Source organism: Nipponia nippon, unplaced genomic scaffold, assembly GCF_047370975.1.
Source record: "Nipponia nippon isolate SJK-2023a ecotype South Korea unplaced genomic scaffold, ASM4737097v1 scaffold_1, whole genome shotgun sequence".
Taxonomy (NCBI): domain Eukaryota; kingdom Metazoa; phylum Chordata; class Aves; order Pelecaniformes; family Threskiornithidae; genus Nipponia; species Nipponia nippon.
Genome location: NW_028262290.1, coordinates 6,017,193 through 6,042,375, shown reverse-complemented (window position 1 = coordinate 6,042,375; position 25,183 = coordinate 6,017,193). Strand labels below are relative to the sequence as shown.

Here is a 25,183-nt window from a genome sequence, read left to right as displayed (position 1 = left end):
TCTCTGCGTTCTTGGATAAGGCTCACTGCCTTATCTGGAGGAGAAAAGGAGAAAGAAAATCCAGAATTGGGCACGCCTTTCCACTCATGCCAAAGAACTAGGTAGGAAATACCAAAACCACAATGTCACCTCTACCAGGGAGGGAAACATAAGGCTGCCCTGGAAACTCTAACAACTCTGTAAAATAATGAGGTCAAAATTGCTGCTGAGAGCAGTGAATAATTATTTTGCAGGTAGGAGGATTGGTCTTGTTTGATTGGCACTTTCTGAGTCAATTCTACATCTCCTGGGTCAGAAAACCAGCATCTACACAAACATATTGACATTTCTACTTGCCTTTCTTAGGTGAGGAAGATTTCCTGAGCCAAACTACCCTCTACTTCCTTCTACTCCCACTATGAGGGTTAAACCAAGAGTAGAGGAGCTGTAACCAGACACGATTTAACACTCATTTATACCCATTTCAGACTGAAGAAACATCAGAAAAGTGAACCATTTATATGCGTATAAGCTTCACTTATACACAAATGAGATAAGTATTAGGCCAACAGCCTTGACTTTTCCAGCACTGGGGGCCGAAGGAGGAATTAACAGATGTGTGTCCAAACCCCTCCCATGCATCCCATCCCAACTCACCTTTTCTCCTTTGGTCCCACTGGCACCTGGAGGGCCCGGGCTGCCAGCAGGGCCCTGTAAACAGGTAAAATGAAGAGAAAAATCTTTGGTTTATGTACTGCAGGTCATCAATTGCAATTCCTTTAAAGTACGGTGAAACATAAGGCTGCAGATTTGGCTATCGGCAGCACGAACAGTTATGTCCCATTGAACTGGGGTAGGAGCTAATACAGCACACAAGGCTGCTGTGGCTCTGATGTGTAGAAAGGAAAGGGAATAAAGACGGAAAAAGGAAAGGGAATAAAAGGGAATAAGGATGGAAATGTCATGGCAGCCATGATAACAGCAATCCAATTTCAGCTGGTTCAGAAGGATTGCAGTTCAGGGAGTACATCAGTGTCAAACACAAAATTTAGGATAAAATTCAGGCATGAAGATTTGCCCGCTGCTAGGTGTCTAGACATGAAAAGGGCAAAAAAACTTCAGAAAAACCCAGCTTCTGTAATAGGGTGTCACTTGGAGAAATTGTTCCTTAGAAGTAGTAAACAATCAGCATCCACCTTCACATTCCTCTGTAATTTCTCACTTCATCCACATTTGCTGCAAGTATAAACCAGTCCTGTAAACAATGTAATGGGCATAGTGAACATAGTTCATTGTGATTCCAGTGCTGCATCGAGCACCGGAAAACATTTCCATCTTATAAGGATAGCGATAAACCCTAACTAGACAAATACTTCTCAGTGTAGGGTAAATGGTGGCTGAGGAACAGAGCATAGAGAAAATGACGATTAACTGTCAAATCCCCCTCGGACAAGCAGAGAAAAATTTAGTGCAATAATCTTTATCACCTCACAAAGAGGAAGGTGTAGATTTAACAGTGATTAAGATTGCTAATGACACTATACCTCGCCATCTAAATACAAAAAATGTGCCTGATATGGAAACGAAAATACTTCCCAACAAAATCAAGTTGAAACTCCAGCTGCTAAAAGAGCGAGAGCAAGGTACTCAAGCAGCACATGGCTGCCATGCTTGTAAAGCATTTTCAGGTCAGACCCCAGCAGCCGCTTTGTCTGTGTGAGCAGCAGGATCAACCACCTGAAGATGAGCTATCCTGAGGATTTGACATGCAGCTCCTCCACCTCTGCAAATGCAAAAGCGTGCTTCCAAATGATCCTTTCCAGAGAGGGAAACAGAAAGGGCTAGGGAATAGGATGCAGACACAGCAGCCTGGAGGCTTCAGGCTCAAGGGTGGCAATGATTAGCTGAGTGGCTTTTGGCAAATCACTTTTTAGCCTCTGCTTCTTATTTTATCCTTTGCTATTTAGACCAGAAGATCCTTGGGAGTAAAGGATGCCTCTCATTAGGCATCATACTCTGAGTAATGGAAACAGTCTTGTGGGATCTACAGATAGCAGCTTTAGACAAAGCATTATCCTTCTAATCAGCAGAAATGTACTGGTCTTTTAGACCATTTTCTGGTTTCATCTTGTCTTAAAAATGTAAATAGTTCCAAGCCTTTCTTATTGAAAACAAACCAAATATATTAAATCCAGTTCTCCCTCTTTCATGTTGTGGGAGGGGAAAAAAAGTTTATAAAAATCAGGCTTAAACAACCGAATTTTTATATGTGCTTCCTTATGTCTTTAATGAAAATTAAAACAAACATCTAACCTATCATGTTTAAAGGACTGGCATTTCCTTTAAGTGTATATTGCATTACAATTTAATTCTAAAACCAAACAAACAAAAAAAGAAAACCATGCCAACAAAGATCCTTAGAATAAGTAGTACAAAAACTGCCAATGCAGCAGGGTCCTGCCGTGACTCAGCAGCCACCCAGGATAAGTCTCAGTTTTAGAGTCAAACTTCCACTCGTTCCAAAGAAAAGCCTCCAGTCATCGAGTATTTGCCACGTACCTGTTTCCCCTCCGCACCTGGCTTTCCAGGGAACCCGTGCAGGCCTTGTTCTCCCTGGAGAAAGACGAGAAGGAACCACTATAACTCAAATCTGTGGTGTTTAAGTCACCATTCTGGAAGAGATATCTGTATTATCCACTCCAAGAGTAAGGATAATTCAAGAGTAAGACGAATTCAAGCCAGCCCAATAGAGAAAATAGCTAAAGTCCCCACATCTGTACTACGAAAAGTTGCTGGGAGCCTCCGTCCAGTAACAAGGAGGTGAACCCAGTGTAGTCAGTAGGAAACTTTTATTTTCTCTAACTTTACTAACTGTTGGCACTTGTCTATCTAGAAAACTTAGCACCAAATACCTGGGGTGTGCATTTAGAGATGAGAAGCGGTTGCGTGCCAGCTTTCCATGTGGGCATCCTTCCTCTGCCTGCTGAGGTGGGTTCATGTAAACTGGACAAAGTGCAGCAGGGGAACATCAGCACAGAATAACTCTTCCAAAAATAATGAATCCACAATCCAGCAACAGCTCATTTTTACCCAGTTAAAAAAACCCTTTCCTTTTTCACCTTTGCTTTCCTTAACCTGAGGGAACAATTAATACATTCCTATATGTCTTCAGAGTTGGACAGTCCACAAAGTCCACAGGCAATCTATTCCACTACTTTATTTTTACTGCCTGAAGATATGTTTTTCTCTCCTGTACCTAGACCTGACTTTTTCTTGCTACAGTTTCACACTAGTATGTCTTTAACTAGCCCCGCACTGAGAACAGAGTGTTCCCTTCATCTTTACAATGGCCTTTTATGTATTTGAAGACTTACAAAACTCCCCCTTCAAACTTCTCTAGACTAAACAACATCAATACTTTCAACTTTTCTTCATGGGCAAGTTTTTCAGACTTCTGACCATTTTTGTTCCTCTCATTTATGCACCGTCCATTTTTTCCACATCTTCACTATAGCTAGGTGCCCGAAGCTGGACACAGCTGAGGCTAACTTTGAGTAGAAAGATTATTTCATGTTTTATAGAGTATTCTTCTGTTTAAATCCCAGGCTAATGTTTACTTTACCCCAAACCCTCTTCGGCAGGATAGTTCCTTAAATCAGTTGTTACCAATCTGTAGCAGTGTGCAATTTGTTGTCCTACACGTATGAAGCATCCTGCAGCGGCTCCTTCTCAATGTCATCTTCTGCTTTGGGGGATTATGTTTTCAAGATCATTTTGAATTCTGACCTTGACCTCCACCACATTTCCACATTCAAACTTAACATATTCCATATTTTATAATCCAGGTCCTTGATAGAGATGATGACTAGATCAATGACATACTCCTGCTGAACTTCACTTCTCTCTTACAGATTGTGGCCCTTGCCCATTCCAGCCTCTTTAGTTTAAAACTCTTTGAAATAGGGACTTTCTCTTACTCTGTAAAATGCTTAATCCTCTATAAAACAAAACACTGATTTTGCTTGGATCCTGCACACACAGCTGTATATAAATTATCAAATACACACACACAGTGCTACTGTTAACATAAATGTGCATGTAAAAACAAATTCTACAAGTACAAGGAGTGACAGCAAAATATTAGTTTTACTCTTTTTTTTAATGTTTCAAACATTTTAATTCTGATTACTACCCCACAGGATCCCTGTTAGACCTCTGTTATTATCTGCAAACCCACACTTATGGCATTGGATTTAATTAGCTCTTTTTGAAAACTACATTGATTCAGCAAGTCAGAAATGGATTTGCAAATCAATTTATTTCTTTTTTTCCATTTAGAAAGTCAATCAGTCTTGTAACCTAAATGTTATTGCAAAATTATGTATCCAAGGAATGAAATTAGAGACACCTGTACCCTAAAGAAAGCAGCTGAAAACCAGCGTCAGACATGCAGATCTACTTGCTTCTGGGGCAACAGTTTCCACATTAATGGTTTCCTTTGCATTGACTGAGCCTCGAGTATCCTAAATTTGAGACTTTCAGTAAGCAACAGTCTGGCGGATTGCTGACAAAATGTGCAGTGTATTCTCAGGAGAATTTTTAACATCAATACACTGCAGCAACGAGTACTTCACACATGCTGTTTTAGCTGCCAAAACTGAAAAGTGACAATGTTCTTACTGTTAGTAAAGGGGGCTGGGAAAGGCAAATGTATTATTTATACAAATGTATACAATAAAGCTGTTTGAAAACACTCCAAATGATTGTGTTTTCAGTTGTTTCTTCAGAAAAATCTGTCATTATAAATATTTTTCCCATTCTTTAAAAAAGGATAGAGAAAGTTGTTGGGTTTTTTTTTCCAAAAGAAAGAAAAAACACAATAAAAGTTTTATTCTCAAATTTTCACTTCAAGACTCCATTTCCTTCCCCTACGCTCTATTGGCTTTTCTGCTTTTAACCAGTGGAACAAAATGGTGAGGAATCATAAGCAACTGGGGGAAATCGCAATTCCACACAAACTTTAGTGCTGTTTTCTGACATCTACCAGTTAGGAAGTGTAATGATTTATTGGAAAAATGATTTCCCAAGAGTCTGCAGGGCCCTGGGAGAGACTGGAGGAGAGCAAACTCACTGCACAGAGGGACCTGGCAGCAGCAGACCAGCCCTGCTGCCTCCTTACATGAGCTCTTCTCCAATACAACAGACAAGGATTTACTGGATGGACGCATGCTTATGCAGCAAAAGCAATGCCCTGTGTCATGCTAAACTGCTGTACATGCCTAAATTAACATGCCAAGTATCAAATACATGTATGGCTTATGATGGCAGGGAGGTGTGTCATGCTTATCTCTGCAGAGTCTGTCCTGGACTCTACAGCGAGACCACTGGATGCAAAAGTCCATGAGATACCACTCATATTGTGCAGTGGCCATCCTAAAGTGCAGGTGTAACTGATAATACTGGATTTGGGAACCTTACTATAAAACCTCAATATTTACATCTGAGGTCCCAGGATATAAGAATATAGCAGCAAGATGTATTATGGGATATCTAGCCTTTTTTTGATACTAGGGTGCAGATTCAATAGACCAATACTCAGTGCATGGGCTCGTGCTCTCATCTGACATAATAAACACTTTTCTCCTCAGGCACAAAGAAACACAGGTTACGTAGGTATCAGTATTCAAGTTACAGACTGAAGAGCAGACAAGAAAATATTTGGCCCACCGAATTTACGCCCACTGTTTTCACAGTAGTACTGACTGGTAGAAGTTAAAGCAATGGCAGTGGGTGCTCTGAGACCATCATTAAAGCCCGGAAAAAATCAAAGTACAATCGTTGTAGCAGAGATCTGGCTGCTCCAGAAAAAAAAAAAAAAAAAAAAAAAAAAAGAGCTCTAATTGTGCATATCCTTTTAATGAAACAAAACCTAATTCATTTCTTCCCCACTTTAATCTTCCTCTAGCTTAGTCAGCTGCCTGCCCACACACAGCTCCAGCTTCCTCTCCCATCACGATGATGTCAGAAAGATATATTTTCTTCCTGGAGCCAAATATTCCAGCAGATTAGACAACCTCGCCTCCAGAAAAGCAGCAGAGGTACTGGCTAGACACAACACACTGAGCCAGTCCTGCAAAGGGCTGAGGCAAAAGCACAAGGAAGATAAAGTACGATCCAGCCTTTTGCTCTAGCTGCAGCAGCGATGATAGATAATACAAAATATGGTCGTGGCTATTTCATCATAAACAACAAAATGGACACTGGGAATGGACACCTTAACACATGGCAAAGCAAAACACAATATCGCACACTAAGGGTCTATTGAGCATTTTTCCCAGTAGGCAAAAGCTTGGTGTAAATCTCTGGGTTTCTTCTCCAGAAGAAGATGGAGAGTGAAAAATGGGAACAAGGCCATGCTAGCAAACTAACAACTCCCTACTTTGCACAAGCACATACAGCCAAATATCACTAAAGAGAGCTTGAACACAGGCAAAGCTGCCAGACCGGCACTGAGATATTCCTGTCTCAGGACCAGCTTGAGACATAAGCAAGACAGGCCATTGCTCAGGGCTGCAAGAAAGGCCACGCTGCCTGTTTTGCCTGCATGAGAAAAGAGGTGACTTGGAGAGCCTGGTGATGCCCCATCTCCCACTGCTTGTCAGAACAGGAGCAGACCAGCACCCAGTTCTCCTGGCAGGGGCAGCAAAACACGTTTGGAGGCATTTCTGGGGAGCCTTGAGCACTCCCTGGCAGGTCTACAGCAGGAGTGTGTGCAAATTTGAGGTCTCTCCAAACACATAGAGCAAACTGAAATAATAAAGACTTTGTGTCTGCCCAGCTCTCCTTTTAAATGCTTATTCCAGCTATAATAGGCACTTGGTCTCTTTCTTGAACCATAAACGTGGTTCATATCCCGGAGTGTCCTGTGCTGTGTAAAACAGCTATTCCCAGACAGGAGAGAGCAGAGAACTGGGAAGCAGCATCAGTTGGATGAAGCCTTTATTGGAAAAACTACCTGATTCTCATTAAAAACTGAGCTTATGGTGGTGGGAGAAGACAGAAACATAGGAAGCTGGATAACCTGAGCAACTTCAGTGAGATGGGGAAATGCTGGATGCAGATGTGGTCAGCAGCAGTCAGCGGTCATTCACAGCTCTCAGGGGTGCACACAGTGTGGATGCCCTGCTAGATCTCCTCAGTGGCATACCTTCATTCCACTCCTCCTTTCTCTCCTCCATCCCCGGCACAGACAAGAAGTCCCTAAATGTGCGCTTAGTAGACAGGAAGAGATCCATAAAGCTTTCCTGCCCTCCTGCATTCCCATGGGAGGTCATTCCTGAACAGCAGTGGGAGGTGTAGCGCAGTGAGGAAACTCCATCATCAGTCACCCTCCAGAGCTGCTGGTCTGGAAGCCCACCCCACCTAAGGCACAAAGGCGAAGAGCAGCCCGGCTTTTTCTAGCATGCAGCAGGAATACCTTGTCTCCTCGTGTTCCCTTTTCTCCTCTTTCTCCTTGTAGACCCTGAAAATAAAGAGAAAAAAGAGATTATAAAACTCAATCCAAGTAGAGGCATAGTTATCTCCTCTAATTAGTCACCAAATCACTGTGCACGTCTGCACAATCTATTCAAGTGAACCTCAACATTTTCCATGTTTCCAGTCCTCAAAGTTGGCCACAAGCATGGTCTAAGCAGACTCACAGAGCAGGGATGACTTGAGGGCCCAAGAACGTCTGTAATATTATATTGCTTGCAGACACACGACCCTCCTGCCAACAGCAGTATGAAGGGACAGGGAACACACCACATCTGCAGATGGTCTGGAAAACAACCAATGCTCTGCATTTTTCATGTTGTTCATAAACAGTGAGGACTTAGGTAGAGGACAATACTGATGGAAAAACCTATTGCATAAACAAGCAAGAATGCCCATTCCTGGTGGTTTTGGATGCGGTAGCTAGGCAGACAGCAGGTACCTCTGAGAACTGGCAAATGCTAGATAATCCCTGTCCTGGAGGCCCAAGCACATTTTTGCACTATGAATCCAATGCCAGTGTTCATCTGGACTGCATAATTCATCTCCTCCTAGGTATACCAGAACCATTTGCTGGGGCTTAGTCTGATGAAAGACAACAACGCTAATACAGGCAATCGACTCGATGGGCAGGAACGGGTTCCACCTTCCCTTGGCACAGGAAGCTCCTTACATTTTACCTTATTGTAGCAACTGGGCAAACAGCTAATGGCTACAGGCAGACAAATATGCTCAGTCAGTAATGACCTCTCTAAAACTGCCAAAGCTTAAAATGCTTCTTATTCTAATAATACATTTAAACTTCAATTTACTTTACACTATAGTGGAGGCTTACCTCCAAGCTAATGAGAGCTACGTGTTTGGGTTTATTTGGCCCATAGGATGATTTAGATAATTTCTAAGATCTTCACATTTCAGGCGATGGCTGACTTTAAGCAAACTCTGTACAGCCCTGTCATTCTCTAACAACCCAAACTGAGCCTGCACAGCTTCCCATGCTGTGAAGCAATAACCTCACTATTTCCAAAAAGCAGATGGCAGGAGGTTTAAAAATATGACTCCTTTAATGCACTAATAACTATGGGGCCCTCATGTAGACTGAGAGGATGATTACTGCCTTGCTCCTGCCCAGCAGCCTGAGCCAAATGTCAATCTTATGACAGAAATGGATAGGATCTTCAGTAACAGTGCACCACAAGCGAGTGCTTTCCTTTTCACCCAAAAATATGACTCAAGGAGCAGGAAGGAAGTGTCCTTATAGCTTTGTCCTTTTATCTCATTAATATTGCAAGGGTCTATGGCATGGACAGGTAATACCATCCCTGTATTCATTTCATCATCTTCAAGCCTAATACAGTTCAGCCTTAGACCATACAGGGAAACAGCACACACTTGGGCAAAGGCAAAAGTGCTCAAGCTGTTTTGAACACATTGGGCCTCTTTGTAGTGAGTTGTAAAGCAAGTCCTTGGCCGGCACAGGGAAATCTTTCAGTGCATGAGCACGTCTGGTATGCCACTAAAGCACACGGATGTACAGTTGGGTCATTAAACCTCAGAAAATCCAATCAGCCTTTATAACACCAGCTTAAAGGCTGCCTCCATAATTACCAAGGTGAGCGCACAAGACAGAGATGCTAACTTGACAGAATCTGATTTATTTTGGTCTTGCTTTCTGTTCACTCCAGGCACGTTTGTCCCCTGACAGTTTTGAAAATTTGATTGGAAACTTGCTGAGAGGTGGTATTTTTTTTTGGTGTTATGATGAAGTTTTCGAGCACCATATAAATAGTGCATCAACACAGACCAAAGCAATTTCATTACAGTTGGAGCATCACAAAATCACCAGCTGTTATCTCGGTAATCAAGTCATTTCTACCGACATCTCTCTACTGGCTACAGGTCTGTTCTCATTTAAAGAAGTCAGAAGAAACTCAGTGAAGTCAAGAAAATGTCACTGTTTGGACATAGTACAGGTAAGTGGTCAGACATGCCCTATACTCCTTAATAAATAATAAAAAAAAAAAGATAGGTGGGCAGAACACACTGAAAAAGTGGAAAAAGTTTCTAGAAGGTCAAAAATTTAATAAGAACCATGACTTACCGGTGCGCCTACATAGCCTTTAATTCCTGGAGGACCCTGTTTTCCCTCGGATCCCTGGCAAGGAATCGAGACACAGTAAAACACTAGAAAATGTTTCACATAAAAGACAAAGAACAAAAACAGTTATTCAGAAATGGAGCTTGCAATCCTGGGCTCACAGGGGGCTGTCGAGGCTTCTTGATTGTCTCATCCCTAATACACAGAGCAGTGTCTGACTTTCCTGCTACTTACCCAAAGTGACACCCAATGTTTTCCTCTGTCCCCAGTGCTCAGACTTTAGCAAGTTTATTCTTCAGGTTTCAGTCTTGTCCTACAAAGGCAAACTGTCCCATGCAAGTTCCTCTACAGGTTATTTCAGAAGTTTTGGCAATGGCAGTCGTTGCCTGTCCGTTGTGCACAAGGTGATTGAGCTCTGTCTTGTTTCCTGAACACGATGTCAATGGGACACAGCACAGGTGTACATTGCTGCAGATGCTGCAGCAAAGGCTGTATCCCAGCATAAACGAATCAGACTGCAAAGTGTTACGTAGTTTTAAGAGTAAATTAAAAGAAACAGACCAGAACTATACTCTCCAATGTTTATTTTCAGCATAAGTGAGAGAAATGCAAGAGGATCAGGTATGTTTCAGCAGTTCTTCAGCTGGTTACACACTGACTCTCTCCCTGGAGAAGGTATACTGAAATGAAGAGCACTCTCATTGTGTGCTTTTATGTGCCTTACAATGCCTGCAAATGGTCTGGATCCTCAGCTGAACAGGATTAGCCTTCAGAGCCATCCTATGGAGACAGCCTAGACCTGACAAGGTGGCCATGAGAACTGGCTAGATCTATTATATCACCTATTTGGCTGATTATTTTGTTACTTATCTCACTTTTCATTCTCCTTTCTTATCTTGTTAACTCCTGTATTGAGTGGCTGTAGTGGATAAGGCTTCAAAACAGATCAAGATTTTATTTTTAAATAATTTCTATGTTTCATATTAATAGATGTTTCTTATTAAAAAAAATATATATTAAAAATGTGAGATGTGTTTGCAATGAACTGTTAGCAGAACCAAGAATTTTTTGTCCCAGAGCAAGTGCCCAGGAGGCTGGTCATGTCACATCACTGTTTACACTTGCCTTAGCCCAAATGACAATCTCATTTGGAGCAGTCGTTAAGCACAGACGTGGCAGGCTGGCTGGACTGTACTTGGCTAGCGTTTCACCGCCACTTTAAGCAATGCCTTGCCAAAACTGTCCCCTCCCTCTGCCAGAGAGGACCTGACTTGTTAAAACAGATGAAGCCGTGCCCTGAAGCTTGTGAACAGTTCATCAGCCCAGCTGTAAAGTGGTTGAACCTGTGTTAAGTGTGGAAGTGAACCTCACAGCAAACTCAGGGGAAGATTCACAAACAAGTTAACAAGAGCAGGGCTTAGGCACAAGCAAAGGTGGCTCTGGGATGTCTACAACACCAGGCACCTGAGGACCTCTGCAAGGTCAGGAAGCAGTGCAAGTCCTCTAATGGCAGAGGGACAGCAGCAGGCATGCACTTAAATCTCTGCCTTCAGTCCACAGAAAAATACTGCTATCAAAGCGTAGGCAAAACCCCTACAGAAATACAGGTCTGCCTTGAGTTGTCCAAATTATCAAAGTCCAACTCAGTACTGTTACATAAAACGTGGTTATAACACTCAGCAAAAATTACAGATGGAGAAACTGGGTTTGTCTGGATGAGAAGACTTGCTGATCCCACTCAAGGCCTGTGCTGAGATCATGTCTGGTAAACCAGAAAAGTGTGAGACCTTCGACAGCTGAAGCAAACAAGAAGATGGAAATTTGTCAAAATGAAACTCTTACCTAATACTTTATATTTCAAAGGCTTGATTTTTTCCCTCTCCCTCTGTTTTTTCTATCAAGTGCAGATAACTGTCAGTTCAGATGGGAATGCTACAGCTATTTCAGTGCCATAGCAATGACAGCCATGAAAAATCTCTTTAACCTTCTATTAAAGATACAGAAAATAAAGAAGGAAAAGGTTGAATATTTGCTGCAGGATTTTACAGGCTAAAGGGCCTGGTCTCAAAAATTCAAGCTTTGTTTCACTGCTATAATATCATACAGTGAGGGACCTGAGCTATGGCATTTTTTCTCTGGACTCACTTACTCTATTTAAATTAACCTGCCAGGTCCCACATATTTATGTGGGAGCCTTCTCCACTGATCAGTGGATATTTCTTGCCATCTCAGACCACTGCGGCATCTTCTATAACCAGAAGTTCCAACACTGATTAGCACAAGGCTGACTTTGAGAGCTCTTCTTTGCTTCTACCAGCTCATAGCCAGCAATATCATACATCCTTCTTGGTGAGCAATGAAGTTTATCCACCAAGAGTTTGATGAAAAAGAAAAGAAAGCAAACACCAAAAAACCCACACATTTTTACAATGAACACACTGAGCTAGGAACAACCTCCCCTGGAGACTTCACTGAGCAGCAAAAGCAGTAAAACCGGAGATGACATACTGAGGCCATTTCATTCCTGTAACCCATACATGCGCCCTAATGGGCTCATCATCCATTACAGTACCTCTGTGGACTGGAGTCCTATTACCAGAAGTCTGCAGGACCCTTATCTGTGCTACTGGAAGCTTCACACAATTAATGAAGTCTGTAAAAGCTGCAAGGCACCTCCTTAAAAGAAAGTGCTGGCAATTCCCACTGAGGCAAAAGATCGGAAATTCCTCAGCCAAGCAGATAAACAGGGGACTGAATTTCCTGGGGTACACATATAGCTGCTGAGTGTGCACTGTGCTTGCCTGGCATGATGCAAGTTAAGATGGATTGAGCCGGGAAGGACCGCAACCCAACCAACCATAGAAACTGCAAGGTAGCTCTCCATCGAGGCTGGGGTAGAGCAGAGAGCCACTGCATTGATGCCGATGATTTTAAATAAAAATAAGTGATCTGGCAAAAAACAATCATTACAACAGTAATTGGAGATGTGACCTTTCCCAATTGCTCCACCTCCACCCATCTCTACACACTCTGTTCCACACCAGTGAGGTGATTGGGCTTTACACTGAGGAGTAGAGGAGTATAGATTCATATTTTAGAATTTTAAAGCCGTGTCAGGAAAGTCAGGATCGTTTCTTAAAATAGTTCAGGCCAGAACCCAGCTTAAGGACACTGCATATAGCCAGCACATCCGTTGCGGTAAATAAAAGTCACTGTGAAAGCACACGATCGTTTTATATTTAGCCATTGTAGCTGAGAGGCTGGGGTTAGCCAAGCTCACCTCTTTCCTGGGAGCACTTGGCACTGCCTAGTCAGATGTCTTTAGATCCAGCCCCACCAGCACCTATCCTGCCCAGTTCATAGTGCTGAACTTCTATTCAGCATTGCCACATTACTTGGCTGAACTATATGGGCCTGATGATCCTGGTGGGAAATACAGAGCATTTTCCAGGACCAAACCCTTCTGGAGGTAGATGTAGATGACTCAACTTAGATTGGTTTGTAAAAGCTTTGGAAAGCAAGAGTGAGGAACTTCATACCACAAGGAACATCGTATAGCCTGCTGGTTTATAATCCCACTACAGGAAACACGCAGGACACAGAGAAAATATGTATTTATTTATATGATAGGAGAGATGCAGCTGACAGGCATTTGTGGGTGATGAATACAGTTCATTTCATCCACTCCTAAATCCCACTGAAGGGCAAAATGATATCCAGAGTGCCTCCACTCAGCCCAGCCCAGCCCTGCTTTACAGCTGTCATTTATCCCCTGCTGAACGTGCTGCCATGCAGCTTCCACAATCAACCCCTTCGTGTTGCTGAAGGCAATATGGCTCCCACAGAGAACCGTGAGATGGCTGCCAAGTACTTCCACTAATCCACAAACACACCATTAGTTCCAATACCCTCCTGATGAGACTTTAGGAAATGATGAACATTTCCCTCTATGAAAAAAAAGACATTTTGGAGAAAGGGTCTCTCCATAGCTGAGGAACCCAGAAGGACATACATAAATGAACTGCTTAATAGAGTCCTCTCAGATAGAGTCAAGTCACAATCAGGACTACATCTGGAAAGGTGTTCAGGTACTTAACTCCTATTTGAGGACAAAGGCATCAGTGAACTCAGTGGGAGGTCAATTTAGTGCCCCATCTTCTTTTTGTGCTATAGCCACAAGACTGAAACCACCTGGGGGGTAGTTATTCCCTCAGTAACCAGGGAACAAGGCAAGGAGAGCTGAGAATTTTAAAGGAGGTTAAAGAATAGCTCATGAGAAGGGCTTCAAAGTTTAGGCACGTTTCTGACACTCAGCTAAGTTTCACCACATCCCCATTCAGAAGCACCTTGTTTGGAGCAATCCCAGTGACATAAGCATTGGCTCAAGTTCTGTATCACTTTGCCGCTGTCTACTGGTGTAAAACTGAAGCTCCCAAAATAGGCAGAAATATCCAAGCTAGGATCTCTCCATGATTTTTTTTTTTTCCAGTCACAGAGTAGGGATAATAATTCTCACCTACATCTTTGTGAGAGTTAGGAAGGCTTACTGAAGACATGAAGCAAGGCTTATGTGCCCCAAAACATGTTCTCTTCACTTTCTCCAGCTATGCTGTTAATTGAACAAAAGGTATTTCTTCTTTTTACATACCTTGCCTAATTGCTGCTACCTTAGCAGACCCCTGACGAAAATGAGCATTTTGAGTTTCTTCATTCAGCAGTAAGAATATCAAAAGTCATAAATAAAAAGTAATTCAAGCAATTCACACGTATAAAAAGTCAGTGAAAAAATATGCCTGCTCATGTAGAGAAGAAAAGGAAAGCTTACCTTTGGACCTGCTGGCCCAGGCAGTCCAAATGCTCCTGGTTGTCCTGGTTCACCCTGCAAATAACAGCAATATAAGTGGTAAATCCTAATCTTTTACGTGTAAAGCTAGGATGGCTCAAAACGGTCACTACATACAGCTTTAGAAATGGAAGCTCTATCCAATATCTACAGTCCTGAACACCACTATCCAGAGATCTGAAAGTTTGCCACGTGCTTTCTTCGCAAAAATAAAAGCAGAAAGAGACAAACTGAAAACTGAAGCAGCTATTCATCTGCTCTACAAGCACAACCACCTAAGTAGCAAGAAATTAGTTCCCTAAGTTGTGAACAGCTTGCACCAACTACAGTCTACAAACATGATTCCTTGGAGATAACGTAATACATTTGTTCTTGAATAGTGACCTTTTAGTGCAATAAACATGTCCTGTAAGAAATTCTGCAAGTCCAAGTATGTCACTGTCTGATCCCAGACTATGACATGTGTGATGTGATGAAGTTGCATCTGTTCTGGAAGTTACATAGGAAAATTATCACAATTTTTCCAAAGTGGGACAGTGTGGTACAAAGCAGAAACAGGACGTAAGTGACAGGAAAAAAAGAGCTTTTCTGCTGCATACCACTACTTTTGCATGTGCCTGACCTTCCAGAGTCCTTTCCCCAAGTTCCTCCAGTCACCACCAAATGACTGCCACAAAGGGACAGTGAATGAGATGATAAAGGTCCACCATTGGGATGAAGACAATTCAAAGGGCTGGTGATCAAGCAGGGAAAAGGAAGGAAAGCTCTAAAACACACTTATATAAGATTCTGGAAAATGTGTTTGTGATTTTATGCCTCAACTGTAGTCCTCTTAAAGGCAATATTTGGTATGCTTCATCCTTCTTTGAGCTAACCCTGCACCTTCTCCTTTGCTCTTAGCTTTTAGCAGTGCACAAGAGGAGTTCAGGTCCTCACTTCTGTGACCGATACATCTACTTCTCTCACCCCTGTCTGTTGTGCAAGCAGAGGATGGCTCCCTGCACCCCCTTTCATCTCCACTAGCTGGTGACTCTTTGCCAGACTAAAAACAAATGGCCAAGCTCTGCAGCTGCAGCTATTAACCAACACAGCCGCAGCAATGGGTCCCAAACCACAGGCTGCCATGACTGCCCCCTTTCCCATCTTAATGAATGGTAACAGAGCAGCCCCAGGAGCCTCTGAGGATGGCTAATCCATACAACACCTGCCATCGCTGCAAACGTGCGAGGGAGAGCGCTGGGGCTATTAACCTCCTGCCATTTGTTTCTGCCGCTCCTAAAATGACCATGCAAATCCCCAAGACATGTTCCACTCAATACAGATTGATTTCCACTGCCTGCCTTGCACTGAAAGGCAAGGATTACATGGAAGGAACAAAAAGGCTTACGGCTTCTCCTTTTGCTCCATCCTTCCCAGGGGGGCCAGATGAGCCCAGGGACCCCTGTAACAACAACAGAATTATCATCAGCACAATATTAACACCCGTTGCAAGTGCAAGGACGAGTAACGCATCAAGACAAGAATAAGGAATGAGGAGAATCATTTCAACGCAAACATTTATTATTTACAGTCTCTGGAGGAGCTGCTGCACACTATGGCCGATTGATGAGCTGTTAATGAGGAACTAGGCACTCTTGGCTACTTAACTCATTTAAGAATAAATTAATATAAAAGCTCTGCAGCTAATTAGGCACGTAACCATTGAGTCATCTTAATACCATCTCCCCTCAGCCTCTCTGTCCACCATTCCATTGTCTCAAAAAACTGCTGTTTTGTCACTAAACACTCTTTTTTTTAAATTTTTTTTTTTTTTTACTCCTTGCTCATACAGCATCCATCCCAAAGCTCAGAAGCCTCTAGGCACAGCTATAATGCACATAAGTAATGAGCCTAAAAGCAAACAGAAAAGAAGCCTGAAAAACTCAAGCAGTTCTCAGGAACTGCCCTGGCCATCGGGAAGCGAGTCTCAGAGCTGTGAACGTGCAAAGTCATAGAAAACAAAGAAACAGAAAACCAGGCACACTTTTAAAATCTTCCTATGTGTGGAACTAAATATGTTGAGGTTAGCAGCACCACAGCTAACGGGGACTGCAGCAAATGCAGGGAAAAGGCAAGTTTTGCTGTGTGCAGCTGGCAATTTAAAAAACAAATGGAGAATGAAAAGACAATAGACACACAACAGGCAAGCCAATGCACACGGTGAGGAACTGGCTTGGTGTTTTTACTTCTAGGCACTGCAGCACTTTCTTTTTAAGTGTATTGTAAAAATGGCTCAAATGAGAAACAGACATGGACACTGCAAACTGCCACTCTGGGCTGTGATTATGCTGAGCTGGCTTGTTGTGTATTACTCGAAGGTGGATCTTGCCTTGCAATTCTGAACATTCGCTATTTTACAAGAGGTGTAAAAAGTTTAAATTCCTAAAATCCCTCCTGCAAATGATGTTTAAGGCATTTCTGACAAATGTGTCCAAAGCAACAGAGCAAGCTTGGTGCAGGATAATTTTTTTTTTTTTTTAAGATGATGACACAGTAAGCAGCTAAAGGCCACCTCAGTCCTAAAGTTATTTATGTTCAGTGCAAGAAAGTACATGATAATCTCTGGCCTTCCATGTCTTATATTGAAGAAACACTGGTGTTTCTGTATGTGGAGGAATTAGCACTGAGCTTCTATTCTGTTTCACTCTTCTCTTCTGTTTCAGAGTTTTACAAAGTTCAGACAAAGTTCATGCCCTTGAGATCCAGGGCCACAAAAATGATCAGAGGGATGGAACACCTCTGCTACAAGGAAAGGCTGAAGGAGCTGGGGTTGTTCAGCCTGGAGAAGAGAAGGCTGTGGAAAGACCTTATTGCAGCCTTTCAGTACTTCAAGGGGGCCGACAAGAAAGATGGGGATAGTCTTTTTAGGAAGGCCAGCTGTGACAGGACAAGGGGTAACGGTTTTAAACTAAAGGAGGGTAGACTTAGACTGAACACAAGGAAAAAATTTTTCACAATGAGGGTGGTGAAACACTGGAACGGGTTGCCCAGAGAGGTGGTAGATGCCCCATCCTTGGAAACATTCAAGGACAGGCTGGATGGGGCTCTGAGCAACGTGATCTAGTTGTAGATGTCCCTGCCCATTGCAAGGGGGTTTGACGAGATGACCTTCAAAGGTCCCTTCCATCCCAAAGCATTCTGTGATTCTATGATTCTATGATCTCCACACATTTGTCAAATGTGGCTGAGCATCGGCAATAGGTTTAAAGATTTTAAGGTGCATTTTGTCGAAAAATAGTACAACAGCGTAGTCTCCTTTACTTAGCACCTTGCTAACACAAAACAAGAAAACACAAAGGTAAAACAAAAGACTTAGAAGAGGGCTTGTTTTCATTAGCCTTCTTACAATAGCTCTATAAACTCTTAAACTTTTCACAGTATAATTAGTAAAGACTTGGACTTACTTTTTCTCCTTTATCCCCTTTCAGTCCAGGAAAGCCAGGTGGCCCTTCTTCACCCTACAACACCAATGGAAAAAATACTTCATATGAAATGCCATACCATTCTGTGGTGTACTCGTGTATTTTAGACGGCACAGTTATCATCTGTTCAGAGTTGAGGACAACTTTTCGTCCTCACTGTAACAATGCTGTTCTCAGTCACCTGTAACTTGCCCATATTTGAACAGATTTACTTTCAATTTTCCATTCCAGTGTCTTCCTCTGGCTGATCCCTCCCTTCTTTTTGTAAATACCATCTAGAACCAGTTTTTTTCCAAGAACAAGATTAGAGACCTATCGTTGTTAAATAAAACACTGAGAAACTCTCCTGCTGCCACTTTTCAAAGCAAGAGGACTTGAAATTTGGCATGGCTAACTTACTGACATGCCAGATTTCCAATGGCATGGAAATTTTTGGAAAAAACAAAATGTGGGAATTTTTTCCCCTTTATCTGCTCACATTAGGCCAAAATGTAACCTTGGAAGCCACTCCATTTAGACCTTATCAATAGGTGCTTCTCATAGTCAACAGCTAACTTCACCAAAGATTCAGAGTAGGTTTCAGCCAGAGCTCTGTGAACGGAGCAGGATTACGCCTGCTGTTGCGGGGTATTTGGTCATGATCCAGCTGCCTGCCTACTTCTGTCCTGCATGTTCATGCTCCAACTGATGGCACCCAGGTTCCAGCATTGCTGGATTTTACAAGAGATGTTGGCATGAGTCCTTTAATGGACTGTTACCAATGTCCCCTCTACCTGAAACAGCGGACATCCATATGTGGGATGTAAAGCCACCAGCACTGCTGGCAAATGACATACCACAAAGCAGAGCTAAGTTACTGAGAGCTTTTTCCCCATGTGCTTTTGTAAAAACCCAATAACAGAACAATACTGTTGAAAGAGCATTAAAATGGCTAAACAGTTGATGCGTATATTTCTCTAAGTTGCCTGTATATATATAAGGACTACCTACACATGCAGATAAATTCAGGCCAAATTCTGCCATACTCAGTCTTTTATGTGACATTTTTTCCCTGCATGAGTAGTCCAGCAGACTTAGATGGATGTAGTCCTAGGGTAAGGTTCCAGTCAACATCCGACAGAATGACAAAATCTGGCCTTATTTATTCATAGGTACATTTGGCACTTAAAGGTTAATAAAAGATAGTATCGGGAAAATATCTGTGCTGTATATGCAAATTAAAGTCATTAGATACTTTTATAATCACATTTCTTGCTAACTGAACCTTCATGAAGCACTCTGTCTAGAATTTGCAATGCAGCTAGTGGTAAAAATCAGATCTGCTGTATTTGAATGGCTCCCTAATGCGATAGAAAACCCATCAAATAGCAAACGTGATTTTTAAGGAAATCATTTGCTCTAAGAGGTCAATATAACTTGAAGGAACTGCTCTTCCATGGCAAAGTGTGCAGCATAGGTAGGAGAACGATTTGTGTCTTTTCTATGCAAGGTAAAGGAATACAGTTAATTAGCTTCTTTTCTTGACTTTCTTTTTCTTTTTTTTCTCCACGACATAGCAACTCCTTGGCATAGCTGAACAAATTAATCTTAGCATCAGTCAATAAGTTTGATGCAGAGTGCTCATAGAGCCATTCATGCTGGACAGGACCTCATAAGGTTGCAAGTCCAACCTCCCACTCAAAGCACCATTAACAGTGAATTCAGACCAAGTTGTTCAGGGTTTATCCGACTTGGTGTTGAAAACCTCCAAAAATAAGGTTACTCCTCTTCCCAGATGCAAATGGTAACTTGCCTTCTAAGCCAGTAGCATCGCAGGATAAGAATAAGGCTTTTTCTTCTGCATTTTTTTTATTAACTAAAGCAGTGTGATTTTGTCCTTTTGACTTGTAACAGATCTCAGGCAGCTGCCTACAAAGATGTGAAGCCCAGAGCAGGTTTGTTGGCCCTCACAGCCAAGAGACTGCATGGACATTTGCAGGAAAGCACTGTAGACTCTCTCTCACTTGGTGACCATACATGCCAGAGGCAGCTGGTCAACCCAAACTGCCACCTATTGACCAGCTCCAGTCACCAAGCAGGGGAGAGGGGCTTCAGGGTTGCACCATGCTCAGGAACATGTGATCCAGCAAAGGCCAGCACTGCCATACATCAGACAGCCCGGCACAGGGCTGACCCTTTACTGGAAATAAATGCAGAGAGTTTTACCAGCTTGCAGTGGAAATCTTTTAGTATCCACCAGCTTTACCAGTTCCTCCCCAAGAAGAAAACTGCACAGAAGCAACCTAGATTCTAGAGACAGTTTTTACGTCTCCTGGGGAACCACCACTGAACCCCTCCAGGCTAAAGAATGGAAAGGGATCCTACTTCTGCCCCTTTCACTGACTCCCCATTAACCCTGGCTAGCTGCTTTGTATCCCTCACTAAGCAGAAAAACCTGTCAGGTTAAGGGTAAGCTCAGCAGCTGTTTGAACCTCAGTAAAAGCAGAAGAGATTGTACTGCCTGTGTCAACTCTCACGTTCACGAAGTAAACTGCATAACCTACAGGAGTGCGCAGTGGAAGAGAGCAGGAAGCAGAAAAGCATCGACGTTGCTGTGCTTGCATAGTGCCAAAGTAGCTGCAACAGGGATGGAAAAGCAACCAACAGCTTGCACCCTTAACTCACAGCCAGCTGCCAAAACCCCCACTGAGGATGCAGCTAACTGGAACAGAGTCCTGCTGCCAGAGCAATTTACTTCACTAAACAACTCTTTTTTTTTTTTTTTGACAGAACTACCCAACTTCATGAACTGCATTACAGAACGATCACCTTTTCTTTTCACTTGTCCACCAGATTTTTTTAATCAGGTAAAATCCCAAGCATTGTGTGCAGCATGCTGCTAAGACCTAGGGAAGTGCTGGTGTACCCAGAAGTTGTCTGTTCCCTCCCCTCAACCCCTTCAATTAGGTCAGTTGGGTTAGCAAAAGAGCTTGCCTCTCTCTCCAACAATTGTGGACTGAGGGGCTCTGCCAGTGCAGCTCTCCTGGAAACCACTTTCTAAAGCCAGGGAAAGTTGCAATTAGAGAATGACAAAATTGGCTGAAGAAGAACTCACAGGGGCCTGAAATAACGTTGTTCAAGAGGAGTTCTTGCTGGGGAGGTTACAGCTCCATCAATTAAACTCAAAAAGAAGGCAGCAGGTTTTCCTCAGTACTTCCCCTTTTTCAGGCTCATGAGCGTGCTGTCTTTTTCTTACGCACTGGAAAGCCAGCCACCTGTGTTTAGTTTCATCCTCTGTGCTGCACAGCCAGTGGCCTTTAATCTAACATTTCCACCAAAGTTAGCAAGAGAATAAACACGTTCATTAGCTCACTGTTGACAAAATATTTGTCAAAAGAGCCTAGATTTGGCAAGCTGCCATCTGATCTAAAGCAATTGGAAGACTTTTCTTGCAACATGGCTGTGAAGTGCCATCAGTCACATGGAAACAGATACTGCTGAGCAAGAGAGGGCAGGCAGGTGCTGCTAGCACTGAAGTCATACACTGACACAGACTGTGAGTATACAGAGGTTACGTAGCACACAGGTAGCTACATATTTCTACAAATGCCATTTTTCACTTTTCAGTAGTTATTCTATGATTATTTACTTGAATTACAGCAACGCCTCATTTGTTCCCTGCTTGGGTTACTCTGCTGGACACTGTATGAATAAATATTAAATTACAGTCACTATGCTCCAAAGCTCAGTTTAAGTTGCAAGCAAGGTGTAAATATAATAACGAAATAGCGGAGGCAGAGAGCACAGGCCAGTGAAATAGCTGCCAAGCAGACATGGTCTGCAAGTGCGCTGGGCTGAAGGATCCAGCCACCACAGTGGGAAAACGGGTAGGCTTTGGCAGCTGGCATCAAGCCCTGGGGAAGAAAAGCTTATGGCATTCCTCGCACCAAGGCCAAACCTGGTTGTGCCACTGAGAGGGATAAAAATAATACTATATACCCACAGGCTGGCTGCATTCCCAGCTTCAACACAGTGAGATTCTGGTGGCGACATGTAAACCACACATATCTGTTTATGGCATGCATTTCTACTGCCACTCATCTACTTTATGGATATTTGGACTTTGAAGGCTATCCCTTTCTGGAGAAACATCTGGACCAGAATAGGAAGGTAACAAGGAGCAGGCTCTCCAGGAAACTGGGAAGAAGAAGCAAAGGCAGAAAAGACTATTGTTAAGGAGGGCAACAGAGTATAGTTTCTAAGGCAGCTTCCCTTAGGCTTTGCCTACGCTTTCTGGAGTAGTTTTATGCTGTAGGTGGGGTGACCCGTTGCTTCCTTCGTCAATAGTTTTGTGGGCAAAAACTTGAATGTGTAGGTAGTTGTACCTGTGAGGAAGTGCATTAACAACTACGGCAGCTTGGCTTAGGAAGTTCCTAAAAGACTGAATACTGAAAGCTCTGAGAATGTAGCACTAGACAAATCACTCTGAAAACTCCATCTTTCCTCAAAGAATTGATATAAATTCTGCAAGCAAATTAGGAAGGTTTTCTGAGCCATACTAAAACAAAAAGTTTAGGCAGAATTCAGTAAAAAGGATAGAATTTTGAATTTGCTTTTATTTACTTTTTAATTGAAGTATTCAGAGCCACAATGGATAGAGAGCAAGGCCTAAGCACTACTTCTGTCCTTCTGGGAGTTCTCAAAGCAGGGCTTAGATGGGCACATGGTTTGTCCAGACCCAAAGGACAAAAGGAAATGCCACATCATGAGGAAATTCAGAGCACAGGAACTCTCAGCTGCTGCAGACAGAGTACTGGGATGTCGAAGAATAAAGATACACCCCTTGACTTTAAGCATATCATCCTTTAAAAATACAGAGGTGAGCTGGGGAAGTATAGACACACCCAGACAGCTTCCTTTATTAGCTTGTGTACATGAGCAGAGTTATCTGATTTCTACATTTGAGCAAGGATGTCTTCCTGGTACACCGCTATCACATGGATTTACCAGATCATGCCAGCTCTAGGTTAGTGATCCCCCCATGGTCATAAAGATTGGGTTTCTTTTTTAAAAATCTTCCATTAAATGCACACCATATGCACATACAGCTTAATTTGTTGCATATCATCCAACGATTCACCTCACTCAGGTTATATTGAGCCTCACTACCCCACACAATAGCTTGAACATTATGTACATGGCCTGTGACAAAATTATATCTACATCCTATGTAGATCCTCAGATGGCTGAACAGACGTAACTATGAAATTAAAAAGCAGATAACCTCATTGCTAGATTATATGTTTCCTCAGATTGGGAACAACTAATATAGGGATTTTGCCATATCCAGCCTCATAGCAGAATTTCTCTGAAAAGAAAGAGACCTAAAATGGAGGAGAAGGGGATCTGCAGGTATACGGAAAGATACACAGATAGAACAATTCAGTATTACCTGATCCTAGAGACACATCAAAAGCACACAAAGGAATAATCCCTCAGTGATGTTTTTAAGCAATCTACTCAAGTTTAACTGCTTTTCTTTCCTCCACTTCCTCCTCAAGCAGCTGCCAAGTTTACAAATATTTCTTCCAACTCAACAACAGCTGTGGCCTATAATCAAACGTTTTATTTCAAACTCTGGGTTGTGGCCTACGTTAATGGAAATGAGAGCAAATTAACAAGAAAATAATGGGAAAAAACTCAGTCCAAAACACACGGTTAGATTCTCATTTGCCTGTCAAATTTGAGTAAATCACTGGACTTTTCCTTCAGCTTACAGAGCAGATGAAAGAAGATAGATCACTGTAAGGTCAATTCTATAAATTTTCTTTATTTTTTATTCCAAACTGGTCTACATCTAACACAAAAGTCCCACTCTTCTAATCCTAAAATGAAATAAAAATTTCTAACCCTGTCACAAATGTCAATAAAGGTGTCATTGGGAGACCTTCAAAAATCTGCCAAGCAGAACCCCATGAATCATACATTCAGCATATTGACAGCTGCGCAAACTAGGGGATCTATATCCAAGGTAGGAGACAAAATAGCAAGAGCTGAAGAGAAACAGACCAAAATGGGCAAGACGAAATGGAAACAGAAGCAAAATTGAACTGTGCAGTGTTATCAGCATTAACATACGCCTCTCTCCTTTGTTAATTAACTTCACAGCATCCCTGTGAAATAAGAACGAAGTTATATCAACTGTAATATTGCTTTCATCTCACGAAGGTGACGAGTCAGAGGTACAACTGAGCAGAAGACATATGGAAGGTCATGGAGTCTGGGACAAAGACAGAAACTCGCTCCAGATTTTGTGTGTTGTAGGTCAGTGCCCTAACCATAAGTTTATTCTTTCTCTCTTCTGGCTCTTTGGACGACATTTAACTTGGCAACCTGATGTTCACAAAGAATAAACTAGAAGACCATGGGTAAATGGCCTACTGCTGATCCACGGTTACACACTAAACCGTTTTTACTGTTTGATGAGAAAAGTGAAGAAGGGGGACAGAAAAGATGTTGCAAGTTGAGTGTGGTCTTCAGGTTCAAATGTCTGAGAACACTTCCAAGAGACTGCATGGTCCGGAAGGATATAATATTTTTCTTTTCTAGGTTTTTCCATTCAGGAGCTACCAACTTGAGGAGGCTGAAATGAAAGATTTCACAACTTTGCCTCCAGCAGCCATACAAAATAAATATTTTCTTGAAAAATATTGTAAATTTCGGATTTGTCTTTTTTTAGACTGGCGAGGCAAAGACAAAGGTTTCATTAAAAGCCAGGGATGATATGCAGATCAACTGAGAGGCAGAGCTGCAGTGGATATATGTCACCAAGCTCCATTTTCAAAAGCTGCTGACCAGACAGGCAGCACAAATGACTGCCATTCTCCAATGCACAAATGCAGGATTCTATTAGCTTAATGATGCTAAAACCCTATTCATATCTTGGCAAATTTGACACCAAAACTGGCATTTTCTTCTGCTTCCACAAGAAATAAGACATTCATTTCAACTTGGAGTTCACCTTAGTTCATTCTAAGAAATGAAGAAAATCTTCTCTGCTGGGACTCTGTATTATATTCTGATTTAATAAACAGAAAGATCATGTGGACGTGATACGCAGGGGTCAGTAGAAGTTGTAGGTTTGGCTAGTCTATCAAGAAACCCAGCCCAGTATGCAGACAGCTGGTTAAATGATAGTTATGGGCATTTTTTGTACTGCAAATGTATCAAAGATTTTATTTAATGCATTGCATAGCAGTCAGTTGTCCCCAGAAGGTACTTCCCCATGAG

General features: G+C 42.3%; 1 protein-coding gene across 1 annotated transcript in view; it reads right to left on the bottom strand.

The window, feature by feature from the left end:
* The window catches only part of COL22A1 (collagen type XXII alpha 1 chain), a 226,528-nt gene that overhangs the window by 89,586 nt on the left and 111,759 nt on the right, over positions 1–25,183 (bottom strand). Inside the window, exons 14-20 of the mRNA XM_087734610.1 lie at positions 17,897–17,950; positions 15,841–15,894; positions 14,436–14,489; positions 9,614–9,667; positions 7,457–7,501; positions 2,539–2,592; positions 637–690 (exon numbers count right to left, since the gene is read on the bottom strand). Coding sequence (XP_087590736.1) covers positions 637–690; positions 2,539–2,592; positions 7,457–7,501; positions 9,614–9,667; positions 14,436–14,489; positions 15,841–15,894; positions 17,897–17,950 — 369 coding nt within the window. The remainder of the gene's footprint in view (positions 1–636; positions 691–2,538; positions 2,593–7,456; positions 7,502–9,613; positions 9,668–14,435; positions 14,490–15,840; positions 15,895–17,896; positions 17,951–25,183) is intronic.